Source organism: Elephantulus edwardii, unplaced genomic scaffold (genome assembly GCF_000299155.1).
Source record: "Elephantulus edwardii isolate Elephantulus edwardi_28Jun2011 unplaced genomic scaffold, EleEdw1.0 scaffold00118, whole genome shotgun sequence".
Lineage (NCBI taxonomy): Eukaryota > Metazoa > Chordata > Mammalia > Macroscelidea > Macroscelididae > Elephantulus > Elephantulus edwardii.
Genome location: NW_006399868.1, coordinates 2,760,160 through 2,775,625, shown reverse-complemented (window position 1 = coordinate 2,775,625; position 15,466 = coordinate 2,760,160). Strand labels below are relative to the sequence as shown.

Below are 15,466 nucleotides of genomic sequence, written 5' to 3'. Positions count from 1 at the left end.
GGCCCAAACACTGGGACAGGAAGTTCTGGGGGTGGAGGAAGGGAGGGGGGTTGTTCCATGGGACAGACTCTATTTGGGGTGATGAGAAGTTTGGAAATAGTGATGTCTGCACATCACTGTGAATGCAATAAAGTTACTTAAGTATTCTTGGAAATGGTTAAAATAGCAAATTTTGTTATATATATTTGACCTCAAAAGAAGTCTCTTGGGTTGAACAAAACCCTACCACCACCAAGGCCACTCTGATTCACAGAGACCCTGCAGGAGGGGGCAGAGCTGTCCCGCAGGGTCCCAAGGCTGCAGGCTTCAGGAGCACAACACCTTGTCTTTCTGCATGGAGCCGCTGGTGAGTTCAAACCCTGACCGGTTCACTTAGCAGCTAAGTGTCTGACTACCTGTCACCAGGCTTCTTTTGGGTCAAAGAACTCCCATGGCAGATTGCACAGAAGACTGTCCCTCTTCCTCCTTGGAGCTGCTGGTGGGATTCACACCTCCAGAGAGGTGCCACCTTAGGGTTAATGGCAGTGCAGCGCCCTGGGGACTGCCCTACCAGAGCTCCCTACAGGATCAAAGAGGGGGCCTCCAAATTCACTGCTATTAGGATAAGTCTTCCGGGGGGGCGGGGGTTTGTGGGGTGGGTTTTTTTTAATGATAAATCTTTTAAAAGTTGCCATGAACTTGACACCAACTCAAGGCAACCCAAATGTGTCAGCACAAACTTGTACTTACAAGGTTTTATAATGGCTAATTTTTGAAATTTTTTTTGTTTTTTATTAATTTTAATAAATGTTTACGGAGACTATAGATTGCCATTCATTCACTGTTGCACTTTTCTCCCTGCCCACCCCTCTTCACCAATTCCCTCTTCTCTTTGAAAAGTAAAAGAAAAATTCTTTCATTCTCTCCTCCCCAACTGTACTCCACTGTGCAGCCTTCATTGTGGACTCCTGTCATGGCAATAATACCTAATCATATATCCGTTTTAAACAGTTCTCATCTGTTTCAATGCAGTATACATTATTGATCCCATCCTTCTCAGTTTTCCCTCAACCGTGATGTCAGTCCTGTTTTACAACAATGGCACTGTGCAAAATTTCACTCAACATGATGTCCTCCAGAGTCACCCTTTTTTTTTTAACCTCTCCTAGCAACATGCCCAGAGTATGTGAATGTCATTCTTATCTTGTATAAATCGTAAGAATGAAAGAAAAAACAAAATGTAAGACTAGAAGGGGGGGGAACCAACAACTTTGCTTTGTAAACATATATTTAAATCACAGTTTTAAAAGTTACAGCCTTGGAAACCTTATGGGACAGTTCTACTCTGTCCTCGAGGGGTCCTGAGTCAGAGTCACCTGGATAGCAGTGAGTAGTTACATCAGATTATCAGGTTAGAGCCGAGCTCAAAGCCATTTAACAGACTCCCTGGGCTTGCAAACGTTGACATGTGTCCGTGTCCCTGGAGAAGTTGGGGCTGCTCCACTTTGCGACTTTGGTGGGTCTGGCAAGCATCTGACCAACATGGTCCCAGGAGACACTGATGCTGGGGCCACATGCAAGAACCTTGGTGTGTAGGCTTATCTCCCACCCTTCATGATTCAGACCCCACAGTACTGGGAGCCAACGGGCTCCAGTTCCGGAACCTGACCACCTCATGTCCACTTCTGCTTATCCCTGTGTCCTAGGCTTACTCCTTCTTATCCTCTGTGACTCTCAAAACTAAACACCTTTCCCGCTCCATGTCCCTGCGGCACCCAGCCTGTCAGTGGCACCCAAACACAACTGCAGGGAGCTCTGATGACTTAGAGGTAAGGAAGTGCACTGCCAACTCAAAGGTATGAGGTTCAAATCCACCAGCTCCTCTGCAGCAGAAGGATAGGCAATCTCCTCCTCTGTGATTTATCACCTCAGAAAACCGGCGGAAGGGTCAGCTCTGAGCCAGTTCTGACTCGACTGCACACAACAACACAATTTCACAGAGGACAGGGGGAGAGTGGCCTCGTGCCTACCAGATGACAGGCTCCTCGAGGCCACAGGTTCACATCAAGACCTCCAAAATGTGATGCTTAACAGTAAGTGCAAAATAAGCATTTATCAAAGGGGAAAAGCCTACAAAGAGGTTAAAGGAACTGGAATGAATAACCCAGAGAAGGGGAAGCAGTGAGCTAATACTCTTCAGCAACAGAAACATTGAAATAAAGTCACTCTCCAGCCAACATTCACCCCTTGCTAAAAAGCCGATGAGGAAATGGGTCCAACTGCACCATGTGGGACCAGGTTTGCCACAGAGATTGTCCTGACCTTCCCAAACCCCAAAACCTCAAATCAGCTGCCTGAGTCCACGGTGATACGCGGACGCCCATGCTAGTCAGAACAGAACTGCGCCCCGTGGGGTTTCTAATGGCTGCTTTTTCACAGGTCACCAGGTCCTTCGTCCAGTTGTCTCTGGTGAACTTAAACCATGGGGTCCACAGCATTAACCGTCTGCACCGCAGGGTTTCTTCCTGATGCTGTCCTGTCCTTTTGTCAGCCTGGGCTCCCTGCAGCTCTGTGTGTAACAGAACAAAACCCTGTTCACTTCTGTCCTGTGCCTAACCCTAACCCTGCCACCTCTCAGCCCACCCCTGCAGCAATGTAAATTCCCTCTCACTGAGGGTGCCCTTGTTTTCACTGGCCCCCAACTTTACCTGCCCCAGGGACTAGTTCTTCTTGATAACATGCCTTAAGCGAAGGAGACGAAATTCTAACTTTAGGGGTGGTAAACAATAAAGCAGGTTATCAAGGTCAAGGCGTGTAATCTGCACTAAACTTTTAAATGGAGCAGATTTGCCCAGGGATTAATTCAGGAGACAGAAAGGGTAAAAAAAGAAAAATGAACGGAGACAGGAGTCACCGAGAGCAAGCAGGAAGAGCAATGCGAGGGGGTCGGGATGGAATGAAAGTCAGAAAACAGGAGATCTGGTGGCCTCGTGGCAAGAAGCTGCACTGCAATCCCAGAGGTGCACAGTTCAAATCCACCAGATGTTCTGCTGGAGAAGGAGTAGAAATCTCCTCCTGTACCAGTCAGATCTGATTTGATGGTGCGCGCGCGCGCACGCGCGCGCGCACACACACACACACACACACACACACACACACACACACATAATAAGTTTTTTTAAAAAAAGAAAGTCAGAAAACAAAACTGGAAATTATTTTAAGTTACAATGGACATTCTGGGTGGCCTCTTGCTTTTTTAATATCTTGAGTATAAAGGTGAGAGAAAACCAAACCAAAACCTCCGAACCAGCGGGCTTCAACTCAAAGCAACTCTCTATAGGGTTTCCAATGTCCTGAATCATTATAGGAGAAGATAGCACTTCGCTCTTCTACAAGACAGCTGGTGGATTCAAACTCCTGACCTTCTGGTTGCGAGCACAACATGTAACACACTATACCCTCCCCCCCCCACCCGAGCTCCTGGAAGAGAAGGGAGAGGGCGGCCCCCTCCGAAACCTTGAAAGTCTCCTTTAGACATGACACTCTTGTTGAGTCAGAACCGAGCCACTGCTGACCCTCCCATGGGACTTCGAAACCCAATGGTGGGTCGCCATGAGCCCAAGCCACTTGGCCAGCCCTGAGCTCGGTTTCTATTCTTGGATGTTGTTAATCAATGTGTAAGGAGCCCTGGTTTAACCAAGATTGATTGTTCACACCTATGAGCAACCTCTCGGGTAAAAAAGACTGGTAGTCTGTCCCCATCAATTGCTTACAGATGTCAAGCCATTCTCAAATCACAGGGACCCTCAGGCCAGGGTCATTTGCTCACTCACTGCTGGCTGTGGAGCTGGAACTGACTCATCACTGACCCTCCAGCCGGTTTGCAGAGACAGTAAACTGCACGGGAGGAAGCTGCTCCTCTCGCTCCTGCCGAGCAGCTCCTGGATTTGAACCGTGTGCCTTCGGGTTGGCAGCACAATTTTTTTCCACTAAGCCACCAGCACTCCTTCTTATGTTACTAAGCACGCTTAAACTGCCAACTCCATTAGCAAAACACATGCATACTTTGTAAATTGGAGACTTTGGTCCCTCTCCAGGTGGGAGGACGTGCTGAGAAGTCACAACCCCTGAGGCGCTGACCGCCTGCGTGATACCACACATCCGCCATCCCACTGGCACGCTTCGCCCTCAACAGTCACCAAAAGCTACAGAAGAGTTTTTCTTCCCCATTTTTAATGGAAAGTCTTCCATTTTCTGGCCCCTTGAGGAAGTGGCTCTCGTACTCGCAACACTCAACAGGAAATGTACTGAGTTATTATTACTCTGACAACGGAAAAGGTCGTTTGTGCAGGCTGTCCTTCCTGCCCCCGACACTGCCCACCACGCATTCCCTCGGGCTGAGCTGGACGCCAGCACCCCTGCGGGGCTGGGAATTTTCTAGTGGGGGCAGCGGGGGAGGGGGAGCTGGGAGCACAGCATGGGGGAACCTCTTCTCGGGCAAAAGCCATCCACTCCACAGGGAAAATGTGCAGAAACAAAGGGAGAGTCCAAGGTAAATACTGCTTCTCTGAGTGGCACCGCTGAGGAAGACCTGGGTGTCGAAATGACAATCACAGACAGAAATGTGGTTGTTGGGTGATGCTGTCAGGTTGATTCTGACTCACAGAGACCCTGAGGGACAGAATACAACCACCCCACAGGCCACTGTAGGGCAGAATCATTTTTAAAACATTAATATTTTTATCTTTCATATACATCACATTTGATGCATGGACATTATGTTTTATATGGCCTTGACTTTACATTCTATTTTGTTCATTTATATTGTGGGAGTTTTTTCCCCTTACAATCACCTGGTGGCTTAGTGGCAAGAAGCTGCGCTGCAATCCTGAAAGCACTCGGTTTGAATCCCTCAGCTGCTTCTGGAAGAAAGATGGGCAATCTCCTCTTGTGTGATTAACTGCCTCTGAAAACCCACCGGAGGGTCAGCTATGGGTCGGTTCCAACTCGGTAAACAGCAACAACAGGAACACAATCATTTTACTATTAACTAGCTTCGTGAGAGTGTGTGAGCCAGCTAGGTCGTGCCTCATGACCTCACATCCCCCTTTTGAAATGGTCAACTTCGATTTGCCCATTCCTATCAAAGCAGTATGCTGAGGGAGCAAGCATGTTCGTTCTGCTGAAGATCCTCTGTTCAACATGGAAACTGAGTGTCTGGGTCCATAAGCAAAGAGTCCCCTACGAGCCATCTGGCTGCAACAACCTACTCTCGCTGCCAGCATGGACCATCTCTTCCCTCCCTAGTGGCCTTGTCCATAGGGCATTACACAGCCAACCCAAAGGCTGCCTCTCTCTGGTGGTTGTTTGAATGCACCAGCACCTCCAAGGGAGAAAATCTCCTCCATGTGATTTAGAGCCTCGGAAACCCAACGGGGGTTCAGCAGTAATGATTGAGCAACACTGTCCTGTAGGGTCCCTGTGAGTTGGAATCGGTTCAAAAGCAATGGATGGCCAATGAGGACAGACTGTCACTCTTTTTACTTGAGGGGCTCATAGTGGATTTGAACAGCCAGCCTTCTGGTTAAACCAGCTCCTTACACACTGAAATGACAACAGGAACAAAAATCAAACTCACAGCTGTCAAGTGGGTTTGACTCAATCCTCCAATGATGTCAGTTTGGGGACTAATGTGCACCTGATTCACATCTTTTCTGCAGGATCTTTTCTATCACTTTCTATGCTGCTGAGAGCTGGACAATTAATAAGGATGATAGAAGAAGAATTGATGCCTTTGAACTGTGCTGTTAGAGAAAAAGTACTGACTATCCAATGGGCTACCCAAAGAATACACACATATTGGACAAGGTGAAGCCAGAGTGTTCTTTGGAGGCAAAGATGATAAAGCTTCTTCTCACATACTTCAGGCCTGCTGCTAGGAGAGGCTATTCATTGGAGAAGGACATCAAACTTGGGAACATTGAGGGACTGTGAAACAGAGGAAGACCTTCAATAAGATGGATTGACACAGTGATTGCAGCAATGGGAATGAGTGTGTCAGAGATGGTTGAGGATGGCACAGGAGAGGACAGGGTTCAGATCTGTTGTTCTTCAGGTTGCTATGAGTCGTACTCGACTCAACAGCCCCTAACAACAACAGCAACCCCCCAATGGGTTTCCAAAGCTGCGTGTCTTTGTAATAAAAAGGTTTAATCCTCCCTGACAGAAACAGGAAGGTGTGCCTGCCCCTCCACTATGTTCTCTAGATGCCCTGTGGGTTACATGTGGTGGCGAGTGGTCTCTAAAAGTCTCTAAGTCTGAATCTGACTGCTGTACCTGAAACAAAAATTTTAGGTGAGCCTCCTCTCCCTTTCTGGTTTTGTTTTGTTTTGTTTTGTTTTGTTTTTCTGGAAGGAGATTACCAGAAACACAGGTAACCCAGCCCTCCCCTCGACCAGAAAGATAATAAAATGAACTATGATCTTGGAAACAGGCAAGCAATGGGCTGTATCCCTTTAACAAACAAGGAGCTCTGGTGGTTTCATGCGTTATGTGTTGCACCGCTAAGCAGAAGGCTAGTGGATTGAATCCGACCTCTGCTCCCCGCAAACAAGTCTCCTCCCAACAAGACTTACAGGCTCATGAACCTGACAGAAGGTCCCCAGGGGTCAGAATGGACCCCACAGTCCGAGCAACCACACCCAGAGGTTAAGATTCCTGTTCCATCTTCACAGTCGCTCAAGCAGATTACCTGGCGTGCATCAATTTCTGGTTTATAGTTTAGTATTAACTCAAATTGTTTAAAAAAAATGTGCTGTGAATCCTAAACTCTGGGCCTGTGCTCATAATCTCACTTGGGAATGGATTATCTCTGCCATGTGAACATGGCAGGATTGACAGAAAGTCTCTGTGATTGTCGCGATTAGGTACAACGAGTCAGTTCTGTTTCACCGAGATCTATGCACAACAGAACAAAACCCTGGTTTGCCGTGTGCTGACTTCACAACCCTTTGAGCGCACTGCAGTGAGCACCGCATGGATCTATTTCTTTGAGGATTGTCTGGTCCCTCTGGGCAACCTGCGTCTAGGACATGAAGCCGATTCATGCCACCTTCACCCCCAAGGAGCATCCAGGCTGTCCTTCTTCAAGACAGATTTATTTGTTCTGCTGCTGCTGTTATTGCTGTTGTGTACCATCCAGTCAGAAACGACTCATAGCTGAACCTCTGGCAGCTTTTCAGGGGAAGGAAATTGCCCAAGAGATTGCCACAGGGCAGCTGGTGGATTCGAACTGCGAGCCTTTAGGGTGGCAGCACAACTCCTCACCAGAGCTCCCTGTTCTGCTAGTCCACGGTACACTCCATAGTCTCTGTCAATATCACAGTTAAAGGGCATCAGTTACTCCTTGTTTTTCCTTATTCACTGGCCAGCTTTCACATGCACACGAGGTGATTAAAAACTCCATGGTTTGGGTTTGATTTGGGTTAGGCACAAACATTTGTCCTCAAAGTGACATCTTTGCTTTGGAACACTTTAAAGGGATCTTTCTCATTTGCTTTGCACAATGCAATATGTTGCTTAATTTACTGGTTCGACTTATCAGTATTTTGCTTACTGACCCAATTGTAAGGGTTTTTGTTTTATGAGATATGCAACCCACACTGAAGGCTGTAGTCGTTCTCAATTTCATCAGTCTGTTTCAAATCCTTCCCACTTCTAGCAAACAAGGCTGTGTCATCTGTATACCACAGGCTGTAAATGAGTCTTCCTCCAATTCTGACGTCTCTCTTATCTTTACGTAGTCTAGTTTCTTATCTTCTCAGTGTACTAAGTATCACAAAAGGACACAACCTTGTTGCATAATTTTCCTGATTTTAAACCATACGGTATCTCTTGTTCCTTTGAAATATCTGACTTTTGATCTATGTACAACCTGTGACATGCAGATGACCAACAGTGCATGCAAAAAATGAAGACCACTTGGAGCATTTACTGATGAATCTTAGAAACTATAGTTTTTGGAATGGATTATTACACTCCATCACATCAAGAAAATAAAAATTTTCACACCTGGACCAAGAAACAACATCATGATAAATGGATAAAAGATTGAAGCTGTCAAGGATTTCCTTTTCCTGGGGCCCACAATTAATATCCATGGAAGCAGCAGTAAAGATATCAAATTTGCATTGGGCAAATTTGCTGCCAAGGACATCTTTAAAATGCAAAGAGCAATGATGCCAGTTTAAAGACTAAGGTTTGCCTGACCCATGCTACAGTATTCCTAATTCCTGCATATGCACAAGAAAGTTGGAGAGTGGATATGAAAGACCAAAAAGGAACTGATGTCTTTGAACTGTGGTGTTGGCAACAAATACTGAATACACAAATACTGAAGACCGTTCAGTCTTGGAAGGAGTATAGCCAGATGTTCCTAAGAAGTGAGAATCATGAGACTTTGGCTCACGTACTTGGGCATGTTTTCAAGAGGGACCAGTTTGCGCTTAGCAAAGTGTCAATGAAAAAAAGGAAGACATTCAACAAGATGGACTGACAACGGCTGCAACAATGGGCGTCAGCACAACAGACTCGGAGGAAAGCACTGCTTCAGTCTGTTATACACAGAGTCTGGGTTCGAGCTGACTCAACAGGACAAGACAATACCTATGAGAAACCAATCTGTCTGGGAAAGGCGCCCATTTGTGGCCCTTTCAGCAGAGGGTAAGGAATAGACCGTCACTGAACGCTAAGACATCTTTCTCTCTCTCTCTCTCCCTCCCTCCCTCCTCCAGGCTGGGAGTAGATTCCAGTGTAATGGCTCTTCCAGGCCCAGGTCAGGTACCACCTGCGGGTCACTGGCAGCTTCTCCGGAGGGATGAGTGCTAGAAGTCCACTGCTCTCCTCCACTTCCGGTTCCCAGCTGCCTCTGCCCCAGGAAATAACACGAGATTCCAGAGCACACACATTTCCTGCTCATCCCAGTGCCCAGTGGCTGGAGGGACACTGGCTTCTCCCCATGAAAGAGCACAGAGAAGCTGCCATTCAACAGCTAAGCTTCCTCCTTCCTTCTTCTCTGCTTGGAGAAAAGTCCTTGTGCACTTGAACCTGACCAGCATTCGGAGTTAGACCTCAGCAGAAATCTCTTAGTCAACTGTGACAAATGTAACCCGATGGTCAGCTAATTTCTCCTGACATGTACCACATCCTTTTTTTTTTTTTTGGTCACCAGCCACATCCTTTGTCTTCAACACCTGGTACAGCCCTGCTGTGCAGATCTGACTCCAGCCTTCATGACCTCTTCTTTGAACCAAGGTCATGCATGGCCTCCTGGACAGCCCCTTGTCCCCACCCTGATGTCCTTCCCCAGACCCGTTAACTCTGACCATGTTCCCTCAGCTCACTCACAACGCAGCAACAGAAAACTCAGCTGTGCTTGTGTTGGGTGCTGGTCTCCCCCTTCCTGTCACCAACATGTCTGGGGTTCTTACTCGGTTTAAGTCTAGCCCTTCTGACTCACAGGAACCCCACGTGAAGAGGTTTCCTATGTGGGAAACTTCATGAGAGGAGTGTACCAGCTGCGGATGGATTAGAACCATCAACCTTTCAGTTAGGGATGAGCACCTACCTTAGTGTTACTAAGCTCCTTCTTTCCTATACTCTTATTGTTGTTGTGTTCTGTCGAGTCAGAATCCACTCATAGCTGACCCTCCAGCATGTTTTCAGAGGCAGTAAATGGCACAGGAAGAGACTGCGCATTTTCCTCCTGGTGGATTTATTTGAACCACCTGCCTTTGGGTCGGCAGCACAGTTCCTTACCACTAGGCCACCAGTGTCCATCCTTTTTAGAGTTCCCTGGAAAAGGCAACGCCTTCTGCTGCCCCGGCCACACAGCACAGCCACCTGCCTCTCCAGGCGCTCCTTGTTGCTCATTCAGATACGCGGGCAAAGAAAAGACGAACCGGCTTCCTGACGCTTCCTGGGAGACAGCCCTCTTCGTCCTGCATGCCCAGCACGCTGTGAGAACACCATTGGAAGCGCAGTGATCCTGCCTAGGCTGACCTGTCCATGCGAGTCTAGGCGGTGGGCCCTGTCACCCTCCTCAGCCGGGCACACAGGTGCTGAACATGTAAATGCTCACCTTTAATTCACATTCCGTTACCATTCTCGGTAGCTAGTGCTGCGCCCTGGCCTGGACCAGGCAGAGCTGATGGAGGGCCACTACCACCACTGGCCGGAAAAGCCAGCTGCAAACTGCTGACTCATTTTTTCGGGCTGTTTCTGGGGAGCACCTTGTAGTTGGAAGCTGCTGCCGTGAGAACAGCACTCCCAGCCTGTGATGGGCGCTGCAGAGAGGGGAAGTCAGCGGTGGTGGGGAGGTGCACGGCAGGAAGAGCGCAGGGCGCCCTGAATCAGGGCAGACGCGCTCCGCCACCCACTCGGCGCAAACCCAGTGCGCTGGCACCACCGCAGAGGCAGAGGCTCGCGGGCTGACCCGGCTCATCCTCCTCCTCCGCCTCGAAGGAGGCTGCGGCTCTAAGCTGTGCTTCTCCAAGTGCAGACTCTGCAAAGGCCCTGGTGTGATGCAGGAGAAGCTTAAGGAGAGAAAGCGCAGGTGCCTGGAGGGGAAGCCACTGGCAGACAGGGTCCCAGCCGGAAGGGCAGAGGGGGCAGGCGGGAGTGTCGGGCCCCCCACCCTCCTGTGCGTCCCTCCTCGGGGTCAGGGGTCATCCTTGCGCCTCCATCACCCAGGGTGACCAGGACACCTTTCCCACGGGCCACTAACACGCAGGATGGATCACAGGCCGCCTGGGGCTCTGGGACAACACTCGGCAGGGGGCCTGGATGGAAAGTCCCCTTTCCAAGGCCTCATAAAACCCTGATTTATGACCTTTGCAGATACCTCTTCATTGTTTCAGCCTTCCCAGGGTAAGGGTTTCTGTAGATAACCCAAAAGGCTTCCTTATCAGCTCACAGAAGGTGTTGGTGCACAGCCCTGCTGTGGGAGGAGGGGGAGGAAGTCACAGGGGCGCATGCACAGCATTTGCTGCCCACGAAATGCCTTAGTGCCTGGTCCTCCCCCCACAGCCATGCTTCACCTCCAGGATGGGGGGGCAGGAGGGCAAGGGCGCCCCACCACCTTTGGGGATTTCCTTGCAGCGGTGCCCCCCAGGCCGTCCCAGAGATCAGCCTGCCTCACCGCCTCAGAAAGACCTGAGCAGGGTAATCTTTAAACTGTAAATGTTTATTGCTCCTTTCAGTGGTGTTTCCTGAATTCAGTCCATAAAACCATGCTGCTTTTCTTTTCTTCTTCTTTTTTTTTTATAAGCAAGATTCCTCCAGGCTGTGGGGTCCAGGTGGTGTAGTGGATTAAGCATTGGGCTGTTAACCAAAGGGTCAGCAGTTGGAAGCAGGCTCCAGGTGAAAGGTGGACCGTCTTGGAACCTCTCGGGCCATTCCGCGCTGTCCCGTCCTGTCACTGTGAGGTGGTTAAGACTAGACAGCCGTGGGTGGGGAGGTTAAGGCCAAACCACTAGCGTCTACCCATCCCTCTCCCTCCCTGTTGCTGTATCACATGCCATCAAGTTGGAGCTGACCCGCAAGCAGGTTTTCAGAGTCTGTAAATCACACTCGGGGGGACTGCCCATCTTTCTCCTATGGAGCAGCTGGTGGATTCAAACCATTCAACCTTTGGGTTCGCAGCACAGCTCCTTATCCCTAAACCACCAGAGCTCCGGCTTCTCTCTCTCTAGGAAGCTCCCTTGCTTCACCTACGGGATCTCAGTTTCATTTTTCCCCACCCTTCAAAGACCACTTTCAAAGGCCTTGCCTGCAAAAGTTCCTGTTTGTTCAACTCTAGACTCTGGTGCGACCCCCCAGCCCCAGTACGTCCCTTATGGTCTCTGTGTATTGTTAAGGCTGCTCCCCTCCAGACCCCGGCCTCCTGGAGACACAGTGCCTTCATCGTCATCAGTTTCCTCCACCAGCACCAGCTTACAATGGAGCCCTGGTGGCTCAACAGATAAGCACTCAGCAGCCAGCAGCCCTGCAGGAGTGAGACCCGACCATGAACCGCTTAAGATCACAGGCGAGGGAACGCCCTGGGCCAGCGAGCTCCACTCTGTCAGACGGCTGCTGTGACTCAGGCACCACCTGATGACCAGCAGTGTCCCCGAGGCTCAGATTACCCAGATCCAAGTGACTGTCCAAAACCAGTTCCCCGGATGGAAGCAGGATGCTTCTAAGTTTCCTTTCTAAGCTCAAGACGTAGCCCTCTGCCTGCAAATGCTCTTACTATGTCTGAAAAGGAATTTCCTCACAAAGCCAGGCGTGCACCGATAGGAGCAGAGATGTTTCCAAAGTAGCATTTGAAGCTATCTCATACCATACAGAAGTCACTAAATCCAGCTGTATTTCTTGAACGGGAATTATTTGCTTTTTCCTTCTCTGACAGATTTCTGCCTTACACAGTTTTCCTGTTTTCACAGATTTTACTGTGCTCTCTAGGTAGCTCTGGTGGCCTGCTGGTAAGAAGTTGTGCTGCCATCCCGAAGGCAGGCAGTTCGAATCCACCAGCTGCTCCGTGGAAGAGGGATGGGCCATCTCCTCCTGTGCAATTAACTGCCTCTGAAAACTCCCCAGAGGGTCAGCTATGGGTTGCTTCTGACTCAACAGTTCACAACAATAGCACTTTCTAGAAGCTTTTTTGCCACCAATTTGCACAATCACTAGCCTCTCCAAGAAGGTCATCGGGCCATGCCCAGTGTGTGCTCACTAAGAGAATCAAACAGTCACCAATGCAGTTTCTAATTTTTGAACCACGAGATTAAGTAGGCTCGCAAATGTGCAGGAATTAAGCACCCAGAATGCTTACTCCTGTCTCAGCTGAAGCAACACTGCAGGTGGGGCCACCTTTCAGGATTCCTGGGTTCCCACTTAGGCAGCGAGGTGCAAACTCACACCTGCAGAGGAGCACCTAAGTGCCACCCAGGGGGAGCTGACCAGTGGAGAGGTTTCCCGTCTAGGTGCTATTAAAAGTGGACATCAGTAAAAGGCATTGTGGCAAAACAGGAACAAATAGCACTTGTTGAAAGCTCTCTGAAAAAGAAACCTGCTCTGATATTTTTGCTGTTAATATCAGAGCAGAATGCCTTTTTTCCCTCCCAGCAAACGTATAGTATAAGGGAGTTTATTGTAGCTGCACTGCCGACCCAAAAGCATGTGTTTCGAATCCACCAGTTGCTCCTTCGGGGAAAGATGGACGATCTCCTCCCACGTGATCTACCACCTCTGAAAACCCACTGGAGGGCCAGCTATGAATCACTTTTGACTCAACAGCACATAACAACAACAACAACAACATACAGTGTACACCCTGGTAGCATAGTATGTAATGTGTCAGGCTGCTGACTAAAAAGTTGAAAGTTCAAATACACTAGTCACTATGAGGGAGAAAGGGGGGCAGTCCCCTCCCTTAAAGATTTATAGCTTCGGAAACCCAGTGGAGGGTCTCCTGTAGTGTAGTTTTTTGCAATGACCGTAATTTATCGCCGTCAAGTCCACTATGAGTCACAGCAACCCAGTGGGAAATGCAGGCCCATTCCACACAGCCAGGCAGGCTCTTCCCAGGTGGCTGGCTTTTCTCCACAGCCTGGTCCTTCAGTTCAAGCAAGGCAGTGCCTTGTCCAACCTGCTGTACTTATTAAGCATCTCAAGTGTCTAAGGCAAAAAATTCCATTCATTTCCCCACTTTTATGTTTCCCCTGGCATTCTAAGAGACAAAATTAGGGGGAAGGGGGGAACAGCACAGATTAAGTCTTCATTTCCCCTCTGCAATATTCTATCACGTCTGTCCAGACTTTAATCCTAGGGCGGCTTCCCTGGCCTTTCCACCCTCGACACAACTCCTCCCCAAGTGTTGGAGAGAGGCTGAGCGAAATTTCCCCAAGGGTCAATCTGAAACCAAGCATTCACACTTTTCCTGAGGAACTATCCAATGTAAAAGGTTTTTGTGGTGGTTGTTGCGCTGAGTTCCCAACACCGCTGCTTGGCCTCAAACCACACAGTAGCCGGAGGCGTCTGGGGGTGAGAGGGGTCAGAGTTGAGTGGTCCCAGAGGGCATTCCGGCTATAATCTTTACTGAACCAGACTGCCTCATTATGGAGTGGCTGGCCAGTCCACTGACCTTTCCCTTAGCATAGCGTTCAAATGCTTTAACCACTGCGCAAGCAGGGCCTCAGGGCTCTGTCCTGCGAGGCCATTATTATCTTTGCAACTGCACCGAGTGGGCTGCTAAGGAAATCTCTTCAAGAGCTGGATGACAACAAATCTGTGAAAAGACACTGGCATCCGCACCCTCCAGCCTCTAGACTCGCTGGGGTTTTATCAGCCTTCGCAAGCTGCGAAGGAGCTTTATAGAAAAGGCAGGTGATCTGAATCCACCAGCTACTCAGCTCAGAAGACCAGGCAGTCTCCTCCCCTACAGATCGCCAGCCTCGGATACCTGGAGGGTCACCACGCGCGCGCATTACCACTGGAGCGCAGGGGGCTTAATTTCTTGGTGGCGCGCCAGGTGGGGTTCTGGGCCAAGTGCACCCGGTTGGCGGGCAGACGAGGCAGGGCGCTCTCGGGTGGGGATCAGGGGCTGGGGGCTGCAGCCGGCCCCACCCGCGCCCAGGCGCACGATGTTCCCACTAGGCACTGGGTGCAGCTTGATGAAACGGGCGCTCGGTGGCCGCGCGCTGGCCTCCGTCCCTGCCTGGGCACTGAGCATGAAGCCACATAACCCACCTCTGCTTCTCCCACTGCAAAGAAAAGCCTACTTCGTCCTGACAGCGTCCAGGGATCTCAGAGAGGGGACTATTATTCTAGGTTGGACCTCAAATTGTGGGAGAAGCGACGATAAACGAGGAGACTTAATTGAAAATTGTCAACTTTTCAGAATCAACTTTCAACTTTGGTTTCCCTGCAGCTCAAAACCCCTCAGTGACGAGATAATTAGTCCTATGAGAGGGAAACTGAGACCAGAGAGGGTGTGTTGGCCGAGTTAGGGGCACTACCTGCGTCCCTTCGGGTCGGTGGGTCGGAGCCCGCACCAGGACGCGCGGCCAGCGTGGCCCCCCTGCCGCCTCCATTCCTCTCTGCAGAGCCCAGCGCTCACGTGTCTGGAGAGTAAGGGGTATCGCCAAAGCCAGAGAGCGACGGGGCTCTGGCATGAGTCCGTGCCCAAGGACGGGGGCTCCTGCGCCCCACTCCCTCCATAAGCCGGACCCCTCTTTCCACGGTCCAGCTCCTGCGGCCACAGGCCGCCCCAGGGTTCACTCCCCGAGTCCCCAGCCTGAACCTCTTGGGAGGCAGAGGGGCCAGAGCTCTCAGCCACCAGCGCCCGGGAAGGGGGCACCGGGAGAGCGTGCGCGGCGAGGGCTCCCGGTCCCCAGGGAACGACGCGGGGCGCGGCCGCCCTCTTACCTGCAGCGGGGCGAGCAGCACG

The 15,466-nt window shown here is 50.1% G+C and overlaps 1 protein-coding gene across 1 annotated transcript in view; it reads right to left on the bottom strand.

Moving 5' to 3' along the window:
• The window catches only part of TNFRSF11A (tumor necrosis factor receptor superfamily, member 11a, NFKB activator), a 77,015-nt gene extending 62,266 nt beyond the window's left edge, over window positions 1–14,749 (bottom strand). The window contains exons 1-2 of the mRNA XM_006892756.1: window positions 14,508–14,749; window positions 10,416–10,551 (exon numbers count right to left, since the gene is read on the bottom strand). Of these exons, the coding sequence (XP_006892818.1) occupies window positions 10,416–10,551; window positions 14,508–14,749 (378 nt within the window). The remainder of the gene's footprint in view (window positions 1–10,415; window positions 10,552–14,507) is intronic.
• Between the last annotated feature and the right edge of the window lie 717 nt (window positions 14,750–15,466).